Below are 13,899 nucleotides of genomic sequence, written 5' to 3' on the forward strand. Positions count from 1 at the left end.
GAGGAGAGTGGAGGAGAAGTGATGGCGGCGTGGCCATCCCCTGTGGGGGGTGATTTCTCGCTTTCTGTCTCTCTGTCTCTCTCTCTATCTTTCTGGCATGCACATGCGCCCTATAGCAAAAAGCTCTCCTAAATAAATAACAAATATTTAAAAATAAATAACAAATATTTAAAAATAAATAACAAACCATTGTTATCATTCACTCTATAAATACCAATAGTATCAGATTATATAAGAATTCGTAATCATGAGCAGGTTTAAGTTTTTCTTCATACTTTTCTTTCCTTAGGATTTTTGCTATAGGGTGAATACGCTTGCCAGAGAGAGAGAGAGAGAGAGAGGGAAAGTGAGCGATCACCCCCTGGAAAGATGGCCACGCTGAATTCCCTTCTCCTCCATTCTCTTCTTGGGATTCTGGACATACATGCACACGTGCACAGTCTGTTTATCAAGCCACTGGATCCAGGACTCAAACAACGGTCAGCCATGTTGGAGTTCAGCACCTTAACCACCATGCCACCTGTTGGCACCATAACTTTTTGCTATTAAGGAAGGTTATCCTTAGTCAAAAGACATGAGGAGAGATTCTTTAGTGTTTTTATACTTCAAGATAGATGAGATACTGTTAAAAAAAAAAGGCTTTTTTTTTTTTTCAATTTGCTATAGGCAACATACCTACAGAGAGAAAGTGAGAAAGCATCTCCCAGGAAGGATGGCCATGCCACAATCCCTTCACCTTCATTCTCCTCTTGGGATTTGGGGCACATGCACATGTGTGCACGTGCACACACGGCGTGCTTTTCAAGCTCCCAGATCTAGGCCTTGAACCGAGCGGTGAGCCATATGGGATGGAGCCGTCTTAACTACTTCGCTACCAGCTGGCCCATAAAATGTCTTATTCTCCATTATAAATATAAAGCTTTGGGGTCAGCAGACAACATGGCAGTTCTGTTGCTGGACTCCCACAGGGCTGACCATGGTTGGAATCCTGGTCGCTTGAAAAGCTCCTGGGAGTGAAATAATGATACCTTATGGGCAATGTCATTGGTACCTGTTTTTTGTGAAGATGTATCTTTAAAGATTTCTTTGATCATGACCGTAAGAGTCCAGAGGCAGGGTAGTACTTCACCACGCTGAGAGTATTCAGAAAGCTTATTCTGGCAAAAAGCAATCCAGGAATTGCTTAATGTTACCTACGAATGAGAGAATGTTTTTAAAAAGCAGTTATCATATAAAAGGATTTTCTTTAGAATCATGAGTTACCTACTGCACACAACTCTACACAACATTTTTCCTCATTTGTCCCCAAAAAGTAAATTTGGTAAGATGGAAGAAAAAGATCCTAATATTCTTTTTTTATTGTTCTTTCAGTTTTTGCTATAAGGCAAGGGTACTTTCCAGAAAGTGTCAGAAAGAGAAAGTGAGAAATCTCACACACGCCCGGGGGGGGGATGGTCACACCTCAATCCCTTTTCCTCCATTCTCCTCTGGGGATTTTGAACACACATTCACACGGGCCTGGTGTGCTTTTCAAACCACCTAGTCCGGGACTTGAACTCCGCAGTTAGCCATGTGGGATCCAGCTACCTTAATCACCATACTACTAGCTGGCCCTCATCCTAATTATTCTTTAAGTCAAGAAATTTAATACCACTGGTACAAAGGATTAAAAGGAAACCCAAAAATACTAGTAGTGTTATGTCTACATGGTGGGATGATATATTTTTATTTATACCTTGTTCTACTTTGTATGTTATTATTATTTATTTATTTTAGAGAGATTTTTTTTTTTTTTTTTTTTTTTACAGTGTGTGTGTGCTCACCAGAAAGACAGAGAGAGACAGAGAGACAGAAAGTGAGAAGTCACCCCCCAGGGGGATGGTCACGCCGCAATCCCTTCTCCTCCATTCTCCTCTCGGGATCTTGGGCACGCACGCACACGCGCCCAAGCGTGAGTTTAAGCCACCAGGTCCAGGACTCGAACTGCAGTCGACTACACGGGAATCCAGTGACACAGTCATTACGCCAACTGCTGGTCCCCATTATCAGGTTTTTAAAAATCTGAACAGAGAGGGCCAACAGACAGCATACTAGTTATGTCACTGGACTTCTCCATGACCGACCGCAGCTCAAGTCCTGAACCTGGTGGCTTAAAACTCATGCTGGGCATGTGTGCATGCCCAAGATCCCAGGAGGAGAATGGAGAAGAAAGGATTGTAGCATGGCCATCCCCCTGGTGGGGGATTTTCACTTTCCCTCTCACTGTCTCTGTTCCTCTCTCCAGTGAGTATACATGTTCTAAGACAAAAAAACTCTAAAAATAAAAAATAAAATTTGAACAGAGAGAGATAGAAAGGGAAAGTGAAAAACAAGCTGTCAGGTCTGGGACTCGAACTGCAGTCAATAACGTAAGAGTCCAGCACTTTAACCAGTACGCCACCTGCCAGCCCTTCTCCTTTGGGAACTTAAAGAAAGATATGAGGACCAGAATATGGCGTAATGGTTACATTGCTAGACTCTCACACAGTGGACTGCAGTTCAAGCCCTGGCCCTGGTGGCTTAAAAATCACGGTAGACATGTGTGCATATGTGCCCAAAACCCCAAGAGGAGAATGGAGGAGAATGGACTGCAGCGTGGCCATCCCTCGGGGGGTGATTTCTTGCTTTCTGTACATCTCTCTGGTGAATGCGCATGCCCTATAGCAAAAATCTCTTCAAAAAAAATGAAAAAGATGGAACCAGCAGGTGGCGTGGTGGCTAAGGTGCTGGAATTCCCACATGGTCAAATGTGGTTCGAATTCTGGACCTGACTGCTTGCTTTCTCACTCATCCTCTGTCTTTCTCTGGCCAGATTCACGTGAAAATAATAATAATAATACATAAATAAATCATTCTTACAAAAATAAAAAAGAAAGGTATGGACACTCTCGAATGCGAAACCCACCTCTTGGGTTAACAATCTGATTTAGTGTGATTTACAACATATTTAAGACCGTAACCCTGACAGACCCCCCACGGTGTTAGTCCATTCTTACACTACTGTGGATTTTCACATGGTATTATACGAGCAAATATTTGATGACTACAAATATTTGAAGGGTAAATGAAATGCCAAAGAGCACGTTGAAAGAATGCAGAACAGAAAAATCATAACGTGATTTGATCATTCATCTCACCTTTTCCCTCAATTGGAAATAGAGAAGGAACGCAAGACACTTGGCCGCCATGTGAGACAGCAGTCTATCCGGATCTTGGAACATACGAATCTATAGGAAAACAAATACATGCAAATACTATGACCGTGTTTATTTTTTTTTTCAAATTGTTTTTTTTGGAGAGGTTTTTTGCTATAGGGTGCGTTCGCTCGCCAGAAAGATGGAGAGAAACAGAGACAGAAAGCAAGAAATCACCCCCCAGGGGGGATGGCCACGCCATAGTCCCTTCTCCTCTGAGGATCTTGGGCACGCACACACACGTGCCCGGAGTGAGTCTAAGCCACTGGGTCTGGGACTCGAACTGCTGTCGGCTACATGGAAGTCCAGCGACATAGCCATTATGCCAACTACTGGTTCCATACCATGTGTTTTTGTTTTTGCCATAGGGCATGCGTGCTCACTGGAGAGAGAGACAGACAGAGGGAAAGTGAGAAATCACCTCCCAAGGGAAGCTGGCCATGCCACAATCCCTTCTCCCTCATTCTCCTCTGTGGATTTTGTGCACGCATTCATGCACACCCAGGGTGATCTTTAAGCCACTGGGTCTAGGATTCGAAGCATGGTCAGCCATGTGTGGGGGAGTCTAGCACTTTAACCACCACGCCACCTGCTGGTTCTATTACTGGATATTTTAAAAGCTTTGATTTGAAATATCTAGATCCTTAAAAAGACAAAGAACCCAACAACAAATGGCTTACTAAAGTAGACTCGATGCCAGATGACTCTAGAAGAATCTCAAGTATGTTTCTGTATTTCTCCTTGGTGCAGAGCTCCGTCTCGGCAGACAGTACCCGGGTCACCATCACCTGGATCACGGTTAACTGCAGGAGTGTCACTTCTCGGGCACTGCTCCTCTGAGGGGCGCTCTCCGAACACACAGGAGCTGTGGAAAGGGGAGCCACGCTGACGGTGTGTGGCTGATGGCTGCGCTGGTGGCCAGGAGTGCCTGCCTGTTCTAAGGAGGCGGGGGTGGCGCCATCGTGATCTGATGAGGCTGGGTTAAGGTAAAAGACGTACTCAAGGCCGTCATGTTCAAGTGCACGTCCGAGGACTACTGTTGTGTATAACTGGTCTACAACTTCACGGAATGTGTCCATGTTGATTTCCGGAAGGTATCTTACAAGAAGGTTGACAATGCCAGGGCAGATATTATCATCTGAGGAATGCAACGCGTTGCCATGATGTTTCACCAGTGAGCCCTAAAAGAGGAAAAAACATTAAATGATGAACGTGTCATACATATTACAAAAGAAAGGCAACCAATAACCATTTCCGCTTTTTTTTTGTGTGTGTGCGCGTGTGCCCCAGAGTGCGCATGCTCACCAGAGAGAGATAGAGAGAGAGGGTGAGACGGATGGCCATGCCGCAATCCCTTCTCCTCCATTCTCCTCTCGGGATCTTGGGCATGCTCGCACACGCGCCCGGTGTGAGTTTAAGCCACTGGATCCGGGACTTGAACCGCGGTCGACTACATGGGAGTCCAGCGACATAGCCATTACCCTAACTGCTGGTCCCTGTTCCTGGGATCTTGGCATGCACAGGTCTGGGACTCCATCTACGGTCAGCCATGTGGGAGTCCAGTGCCTCGACCACTACGCCACCTGCTGGCCCCTCTACTTACTCTTACTGTTATAATAGTAACACTGATTGCTTAATTTCTAAATGGAAAATTTATAAAGAACATTTTTTTTTTTGAGAGGTTTTTGCTATAGGGTTCATGTGCTCTCCAGAAAGACAGAGAGAGACAGAGAGACAGAAAGTGAGAAATCACCCCCCAGGGGGATGGCCACGCCGCAATCCCTTCTCCTCCATTCTCCTCTCGGGATCTTGGGCACACACGCACATGCGCCCGGCGTGAGTTTAAGCCACCAGGTCCGGGACTTGAACCACAGTTGACTACAAGGGAGTCCAGCGACATAGCCATTATGCCAACTGCTGGTCCCAAGAACATTATTCTTTAATTATTATCGCTTGCTATGTGGCATGTGCATTTGCTGGAGACAGAGGTGGGGGAGCGAGAAAACACCCCGTGGGGGATGGCCATCCACTCTCCTCTCGAGATTTTGGTCAGCTACTCAAACTTGTCTGGTGTGTTTTTCAGGCAGCTGGCCACATGAGATCCAGCCACCTTAACCACCAAGCCGCGAAGGCTGGCCCAAGGGACATTATTTTAAAACCACTGACAATGAAATTTACGCTTTCCATATACTTTAGGAACATAAAATGACTTTTCACTTTTTTTTTTTTTTTTAGAGAGATTTCTGCTATAGGGTGTGTGCACTCGCTAGAGAGACGGAGAGACAGAAAGTGAGAAATCGCCCCCTGGGGGGGGTGACCACGCCACAATCCCTTCTCCATTTTCCTCCTGGGATTTCAGACATGCACGCACATGCACCCAGCGTGAGTTTCAAGTTGCTGGGTGCGGGACTCAAACCGTGCTCAACTATGTGGGAGTCCAGCGACATAACCATTACACCAACTGCTGGTCACATGAGTTTTCATTTTAATCAGAGCTAAATCTTCAGTCATCCTCTGAGACTTTTCAGTGAGCTGTCAGGGCTTCTCAACCTTATACCAAAGTCTTGAATTTGGTTGGCCATATGGGAATCTAACACCTTAACTGCTACGTCACTTGCTGGTCCTTGTTTGTTCTGGCTTCTGTTTGTTTTTTAAGATAACTTCTATTGTTTTTTGTTTGTTTGTTTGTTTTTGTCTTAGGGTGTGCGTCTCTCACTGGAGAGAGAGACAGGAGTGAGATATGACCGCGGGGGGCAGGGATGGCCATGCACCATCCCTGCTCCTCCATTCTCCTGAGGTTTTGGACACGCAGGTGCGCACGCATGCACCGGTGTGAGTTGCAAGCTACCAGGTCCAGGACTTGAACTGCAGTCAGCCATGTGGGAGTCCAGTGATGTAACCACTATGCCATCCGTTGGCCCCAAGATAACCTCTACCTTTAAATCCAGAATATAGGGGCCAGCTCCATGGCCTGGTGGTTCATGCAGGTGAGTCTCACGTGGCCCACCCTGCGCTTTGCGTTCCGGAATCAGTGGCTTGAGGAACATGCCGGGTTTGTGTGCATGCCTGCCCCGAACCCTGACAGGCTGGAGAAAACGGAAGAGAAGGGATTGTGACCTGTCCCTTCCCCATACTGGTAGTCTTTCCCTGTCCCTCTCTCTGTTACATCCGTGTGCCCTCTGGGAAGGAAAAATCCAGAACACAGAAAAAAATCTATCCTTATAGCCAGTAGTATGAAAATTAAAAATTGACATTTCGTTATATGACTTGGCTACCTGTAGTCTGCTAAGAGACCGGGGCATCATTATTAGCCTGGAGGTTCATTCAACCACAGGTTCAAATCTGACCGTAGCCCGAGAGGTTACTTAACCCAGTCTGCCCCATTAACACAGATACCGAGGGGCTTAAAACATGGATCAAGGCCGTCCAAAACAAGGCTCCCTTCTGGGACTCTGGTTCCCTTCTTCAATCCAAAGAGAATTAACTTTGCCAGGAAAAACAGAGTCTGGTTAGACTCTTCAGGAGCATCTCCTTCCTCTATTAAAAAAGGACGGATTTGATAAATATTACATATATATATATGTGTGTGTGTTTAAAAACACATATATAAACACATAAATACACACACATACACATATATGAATTATAAATATATATTCCTATATATATATATTTCAATAGATTTTTGCCATAGGGTGCATGCACTCACAGAGAGAGGTGAAAGTGAGAAATCACCCCCCTCCAGGGGGGATGGCCATGCCACAATTCCTTCTCCTCCGTTTTTCCTCTTGGGATTCTGGGCACACACATGTGGCATAATTTCCAAGCTGCCAGGTCTGGGACTCGAATTGCAGTCCACCGCGTGGGAGTCCAGCACCTTAAATACCACGCCACCTGGTGGCTGGGAGGATGGAGGCTATCTTCCCAGCAGCTGCTCCATGCTGGGGATCCGCCCTTAGTCCTGCCTGGCTCTGTTCTTCCACCTTTCCAGTGCCTGACAGGCCACTCCAGGTGAGGAAGACACCTCTCTGAAGCTTTAGGAAGTGCGGCTTTAGGTAGGAAGTACAGCTCCCTTTATCTTTAAGCCCAGAGGGGTTACTGGCAGTTACTGGCAGGGAGGAAGGAGGGTTACACCACTCCTTACCGATTTCACTAAAACAACCTTGCTCAAACTTCCGCTGGCACCGGCACCCTAGAAAGGCTTGTCAAATCGGATGGCAGGGCCCTCAGCTGGGAGCTTCAGGTAAGGTGGCTCTGGGGTCCGGCTCCCTGACCTGTATCCCTACCAAGTTCGCAGGTTTCTGCGTGAGACACTGAGAGCCCACAAACCTCATCGAATGTTCGCGAACTGTCTTCCAATGAAACGCTTGTTCGCAGCCGGTGCTGGCCAGGAACGTATGTGCGTGTTTTCACATGAACAAAAGCGTGGCGATCGCGTTATAGATAAAAAAAAAATGTCATGGGAACCAGCAGTTAGCGTAATGGCTATGTCGCTGGACTCCCCCGTAGTCGACCGCGGTTTGTGTCCTGGACGCGGTGGCTTAAAACTCACGCCGGGCGCGTGTGCGTGCGTGCCCAAGATCCCGAGAGGAGGATGGAGGAGAAGGGATTGCAGTGTGGCCATCCCCCCTGGGGGGTGATTTCTCGCTTTCTGTCTTTATGTCTCTGTCTGTCTGGCGAGCACACACGCCCTACAGTGAAAATCTCTCCAAAAAAAAAAAAAAAAGTCATGATCCCTCATGGCTGGCTAAGCAGTTTGGATCCTGGACCAGGAAATTTTGAAAAACACATCAGGTGGGGCCAGCAGGTGGCGTGGTGGTGAAGGTGCTGGACAAGCCCACATGGCCGACCATGGTTCGAGTCCAGGACGTGGTGGCTTGCTTTCTCACTTTCCTTCTCTCTCTCTCTCTCTGTCTTTCTCTAGTGAAAATAAATGAATGAACCCATAAAATTAAATAAATAATTCTTTAAAAACACACATACACACACGGGACCAGCAGTTGGCGTAATAGCTATTTCGCTGGACTCCCATGTAGTTGACCACGGTTTGAGTCTCGGACCCAGTGTCTTACACTCACGCTGGGCACGTGTGTGTGCTCAGGATCCCAAGAGGAGAATGGAGGAGAAGGGATTGCGGGGTGGCCATCCCCCCATGGGGTGATTTTTCGCTTTCTGTCTCTCTGGTGAGCGCATGCATCCTATAGCTATAAAAAAAAAAAAAAAAAAAAAAAAAAAGCAAACACACACACACACACACCCACCAGGCATGTGTATATGCATGCCCCAAATCTCAAGAGAATGAAGAAGAGACTGCTGCGTGGCCATCTTTCTTGGGAGGTGCTAGTTATTTCTTTTTAAAATTTTTTTAGAATTATTTTATTTGACTTCCTTCCTTCTTAACTAGAGAGAGAGAGAGAGAGAGAGAGAGAGAGCGAGCAAGCAGCCAGGTCCAGACCTTGAACTGCAGTCAGCCATGTGGAAGCCCAGTGCCTTAACCACCACGCCCCCTCACTTTCCCTCTCTCTGTCTCTCACCAGCGAGTGCATGTGCCCTACTCCAAATAGAAAAATACGAAAACGAAACAACAGAACTAATGGATAATGGGACTTTGAATGAGGGCCAGGGGATGGTCTTAAAGACTGTGAACAGTGCAAATGCCAGAGGTCACGTTCACCTGAGCCACTGACCACTCGACTGGGGTGAGTGGTCACAGTGCACTTCTACCTGGGCAGGTGCGGGTACCCAGTGCAGAGCTGGCGGACAGCTCCATGAAGAGCTGATTCCGGTTTGGAACCAGCAGTTAGCATAATGACTGTGTCACTGGATTCCCATGTGGTTGACCACGGTTCACGTCCCAGACCCAGTGGCTTAAACTCATGCCAGGTGCATGTGCGTGCGTGCCCAAGATCCCGAGAGGAGAATGGAGGAGAAGGGATTGCGGTGTGGCCATCCCCCCTGGGGGGTGATTTCTTGCTTTCTGTCTCACTGTCTCTCTCTCTCTCTGTCTGGCGAGTGCAAGCGCCCTACAGCAAAAACCTCTCCAAAAAAAAAAAAAAGAGCTGGTTCTGGTTTGGACAAGCAGCGAGTGGTAGTTCTGTTCTCAGAAGCCTGGAATACTGGAAGGATTGTGGCATGAAGCATAAACCTAATTGAGGAACAATAGCCACACGGTCTCTCTCCCAGATCTCTCTCTCTCCCAGATCTCACTATTATTAGATTACTGCCCCTCATTCAGAGTCCCTTTCCCCATTAGTTGTTTCGTTTGTTTTGTTCTCATAGTCTTCTATTTGCAGTAGGGCACATGCACTCGCTGGTGAGAGACAGAGAGAGGGAAAGTGAGGGGGCGTGGTGGTTAAGGGCGCTGGACTCCCATATGGCGATCTGCGGTTCAAGTCCCAGACCTGGCGGCTTCCTTTCTCACTTTCTGTCTCTCTCTCATTCTGGTCTAATTAAAATAAATAAAAAAAGTTAAAAAAAACAATTCTTAAAAAAAAAAAAAAAAAAAGAATTCCCTGGGCTCTTATTAGAAGACAGATGACTGCCCTCCCACCCAACCCCTATCCCTCAGGGATTCTGACTCAGTGGGTGTGGGGAGGGTGCAGCCATTGCCCAGGGAATACGCTTTGAGAACCAGACACCAAAATATTCAGTTTTACTCTAAGCTCCTTAGATTTACATAATACTCTGCTAACACTCAGCATTTTTTAAATCAGGAAAACCTCCAGTATATCAAAATAAAAAAAACCAACAACCCTTTTCTATGTTTTTGCCTTTTTTTCCCCCCCGGAGTTTTTTTGTTTGTTTGTTTTGTTTTTGGCTATAGGGAGTGTGCACTCACCAGAAAGACAGAGAGAGAGACAGAGAGACAGAAAGCGAGAAATCACCCCCCGGGGGGGATGGCCACGCCGCAATCCCTTCTCCTCCATTCTCCTCTCGGGATCTTGGGCATGCACGCACACACGCCCGGCGTGAGTTTAAGCCACCAGGTCCGGGACGTGAACCGCAGTTGACTACGTGGGAGTCCAGCCACATAGCCATTACGCCAACTGCTGGTTCCCACTTTTTTTTTCCTTTTTAATTACCAGAGGGTGTGCATGCTTACCATGGAGAGAGGCAACGGGAGAGAGCACCCCTTTGCTCTATGGATCTGGGTCACCCCACGATCTCGTCTCCTCCATCTTGCCATGCTGTTGGGATTTGGGGCGTGCACACACATACAGTTGACATGTTTTTCAAACCGCTGGGTCGGGGACTTGAAGGGCACAGTCAGTCACGCAGGATCCAGCTCCCCCAACCACCAAGCCGCAGGCTGGCCTGCAACCGAGATTTTCTTTTTTTCTGTTGTTACTGTCATTGGCTGGAGGACACGTGCACCAGCTGGAGAGACCGACGGAGAGAAAGCGATGGGGGACCACGCCGCAATCCCTTCTTCTCCCTTTTCCCTTTTGGGATGTCGGGCGTGCATGCGCTCGTGCTCAGCGTGTTTTTTCAAGCCTTCCTGAGTCCGGCACGCACACTGTGCAACTGACCATGTGGGGTCCAGACATCCTAACCCCTATAGTACCAGCTGGCCCTGAGTTCTTATTTTTTAAGAATGATTTATTTCTAGGACCAGCAGGTAGCGTAATGGCTGTATTGTTGAACTCCCACACAGCCGACTGCGGTTTGAGTCCCGGACCCGGTGGCTTAAACTCACGCTGGGCATGTGTGCGTGCGTGCCCAAGATCCCGAGAGGAGAATGGAGGAGAAGGGATTGCGGCGTGGTCATCCCTCCTGGGGGGTGATTTCTCGCTTTCTGTCTCTCTGTCTCTCTCTGTCTTTCTGGCGAGTGCATGCGCCCTATAGCAAAAACCTCTCCCCCCCAAAAAAAAGAGAGAATGATTCATTTCCATTTTATGTATTTATTATTATTTTACTTAATTTGCTACAGGGCATGTGCACTCGTTGGGGGGTGGTAGTAGGGAGTGAGAAAGCAAGCTACCATGTCTAGGATTCGAACTGCAGCCATGGGCAGCTCAGTGCCTTAACCACCACACCATCTGCTGGCCCTGAGGCCCTAGTTCTTTTTTTTGGGAGAGGTTTTTGCTATAGGACACATGCGCTCGCCAGAAAGACAGAGAGGCAGAAAGTGAGAGCTCACCCCCAGGGGGGATGGCCACACCACAATCCCTTCTCCTCCATTCTCCTCTCGAGAACTTGGGCACGCATGCACACGCGCCCGGCAGGAGTTTTGAGCCACCAGGTCCAGGACACGAACCAAGGTTGCCCCCGTGGGAGCCCAGTAACACTATCTGCGGGTCCCCTCTTCTAGACTCGTACATGTTAGGAACCTTTACGTGTTCAGTCCTCTTGTGTCTCTCTCCTTAGATCGATTCTGGGGGACTTTCAATGTCTTTGCTAACTACCTCCACTGGAAGCGTCTAGCCATTTTGGGGGCTCTGTACTGAAATGTCTAAATACCTCCTGGAGGGCTCCATTTAAAGAACCCCCCCCCAGGCCCCTTCAGCACAACTCTCTCCCCTCGACCATGCACAAGCCTCCTCCTGGCCAGCTAAGTTAGACACCAGGATGCTGGGGGCCCTTCCTGGCTGGTTCCTGCCCACCCACACTGCCCCCTACCTTCAGCACACCACGGCCACCCTGGGCAGGTGCATAGTATGTCTTCCGAAGCAGCACTGTCCTGGGCTGACCTACCCCCACATCCTTCTGAAAAACACCTCTCCACTTTCCTTGGGAAAAAGTCCTGAACGTGGCTTTAGCGGATCTTTTGATGTTGGACACTTGGGGTTTTCTTACTCTGTGTCCCCAAACTGAGCTCCAATCATTCTCTGAGGTTTTATATATTTTTAAAATTATGTATATATTTAAAAATGATATAAAATTATGTCATATTAAAATTATATTTTTTAAGGGAAATTTTTGCCATAGGGCGTGTGTCCTCACTGGAGAGACAGAGAGACAGAAAGCAAGAAATCACCCCCCTGGGGGGATGACAACACCACAATCCCTTCTCCTCCATTCTCCTCTTGGGATCTTGGGCATGCACGCACATGCGCCTGGCATGAATTTAAAGTCACCGGGTCTGGGACTCGAACCGCAATAAACTACATAGGAGTCCAGTGATGTAGCCATTCCACCATTCATTTATTTGTTGTGATTTAAAAAAACTCTTCACTTGGGACCAGCAGTTGGCGTAATGGCTATGTCACTGGACTCCCATGGAGTCGACCGCAGTTTGAGTCCTGGACCCGGTGGCTTAAACTCACACCGGGCGCGTGTGCGTGCGTGCCCAAGATCCCGAGAGGAGAATGAAGGAGAAGGGATTGCAGCGTGACCATCCCCCCTGGGGGGTGATTTCTCGCTTTCTGTCTCTCTGTCTCTCTCTGTCTTTCTGGCGAGCGCACGCGCTCTAGAGCAAAAACCTCTCAAAAAAAAAATTCTTCACTTAATTTTTTTATTATTAGTTTTAATTTGCTATAGAGCACATGTACTCACCAGAAAGAGGAGAGAGAAAAAGAGAGAGACAGAAAGCTGCAGGTCCAGGTCTTGAACCATGGTCAGCCATGTGCGAGCCCAGCGCCTTAACCACCATGACACCTGCTAGACCCTCTGACCCACCCATAACAACTTGCAAACTGCCAGTCCTAGGAAGCCTTCCACGTATCTAAGTCAGGATGAGGCAGCCATGCCAAACACTCCTCAGTCAACCCCACTGTATTTATCTCACTGTACTCTACTCAGCTAGTATTTACTTAGTTTTTATTTTTGTTAAAGGGTATAAGCACTCGCCAGAGAGGAGACAGAGCTACAGTGAGAGAGATTGTGAGAAATCACCCGCCAGAGAGGATGGCCACACTGCAATCCATTCTCCCCCATTCTCCTTGAGGGATTTTGGGCGCATAGGCACACACCGCAGTGTGATTTTAACGCCTCGGAGTCTGGGACTCAAACCACAATCGACCATAGCGGAGTCCCATGCCTTAACCACCACGCCACCTGCTGGGCCCTCAGCTACCTTCTCCTTCATCTTTTTTTTTTTTTGGAGAGGTTTTTGCTATAAGGCGCGTGCACTCGCCAGAAAGACAGAGAGAGACATAGAGACAGAGAGCGAGAAATACCCTCCCGGGGGGAATAGCCACGCCGCAATCCCTTCTCCTCCATTCTCCTCTCGGGATCTTGGGCACACACGCGCTCGCGCCCGGGGTGAGTTTAAGCCGCCGGGTCCGGGACGCGAACCGCGGTCGGCTCCGTGGGAGTCCAGCGACATAGCCGTTAGGCTAACTGCTGGTCCCTCCTTTATCTATTTTTGACTTGTTAACTGCCCTGATATTCGACCGTCGATTTCCCTGGACTGAACTGAGCCCAATTTGCCTTCATTAGTCTACAAGTAGCTCACGTGGAAGGCACAAAACAGATCTTCTTGAATAAATAACAGTAGAGATTAAAAAAAGAAAAAAGAGGACAGTCCGCACTTGACTCCCTCCAGCCACAAACTGTCCTAATACATTTTACTGCATAACAGTACTGGATGGATTGGGCCAGCAGGTGGCAGGGTGGTTGGGGTGCTGGACTACCACCGGGCAGACTGGGGTCTGAATCCCAGACCTGGTGGCTTGTTTTCTCACTTTCTCTATCTGAGAGTTCATATGCCCAATAGCAAAAAAAA

General features: G+C 47.9%; 1 protein-coding gene across 2 annotated transcripts in view; it reads right to left on the bottom strand.

The window, feature by feature from the left end:
• Positions 1-13,899, bottom strand: part of LINS1 (lines homolog 1) — a 26,680-nt gene that overhangs the window by 10,587 nt on the left and 2,194 nt on the right. The window contains exons 2-4 of one of the 2 annotated variants that reach the window (XM_006159495.3): positions 3,914-4,414; positions 3,177-3,266; positions 1,052-1,193 (exon numbers count right to left, since the gene is read on the bottom strand). In XM_006159495.3, the coding sequence (XP_006159557.1) occupies positions 1,052-1,193; positions 3,177-3,266; positions 3,914-4,312 (631 nt within the window). In that variant the 5' untranslated portion in view covers positions 4,313-4,414. The remainder of the gene's footprint in view (positions 1-1,051; positions 1,194-3,176; positions 3,267-3,913; positions 4,415-13,899) is intronic. The other variant, XM_027776151.1, reaches the window with a different exon arrangement.

Source organism: Tupaia chinensis, unplaced genomic scaffold (assembly GCF_000334495.1).
Source record: "Tupaia chinensis unplaced genomic scaffold, TupChi_1.0 Scaffold000632_1, whole genome shotgun sequence".
NCBI classification, from domain to species: Eukaryota; Metazoa; Chordata; class Mammalia; order Scandentia; family Tupaiidae; genus Tupaia; species Tupaia belangeri.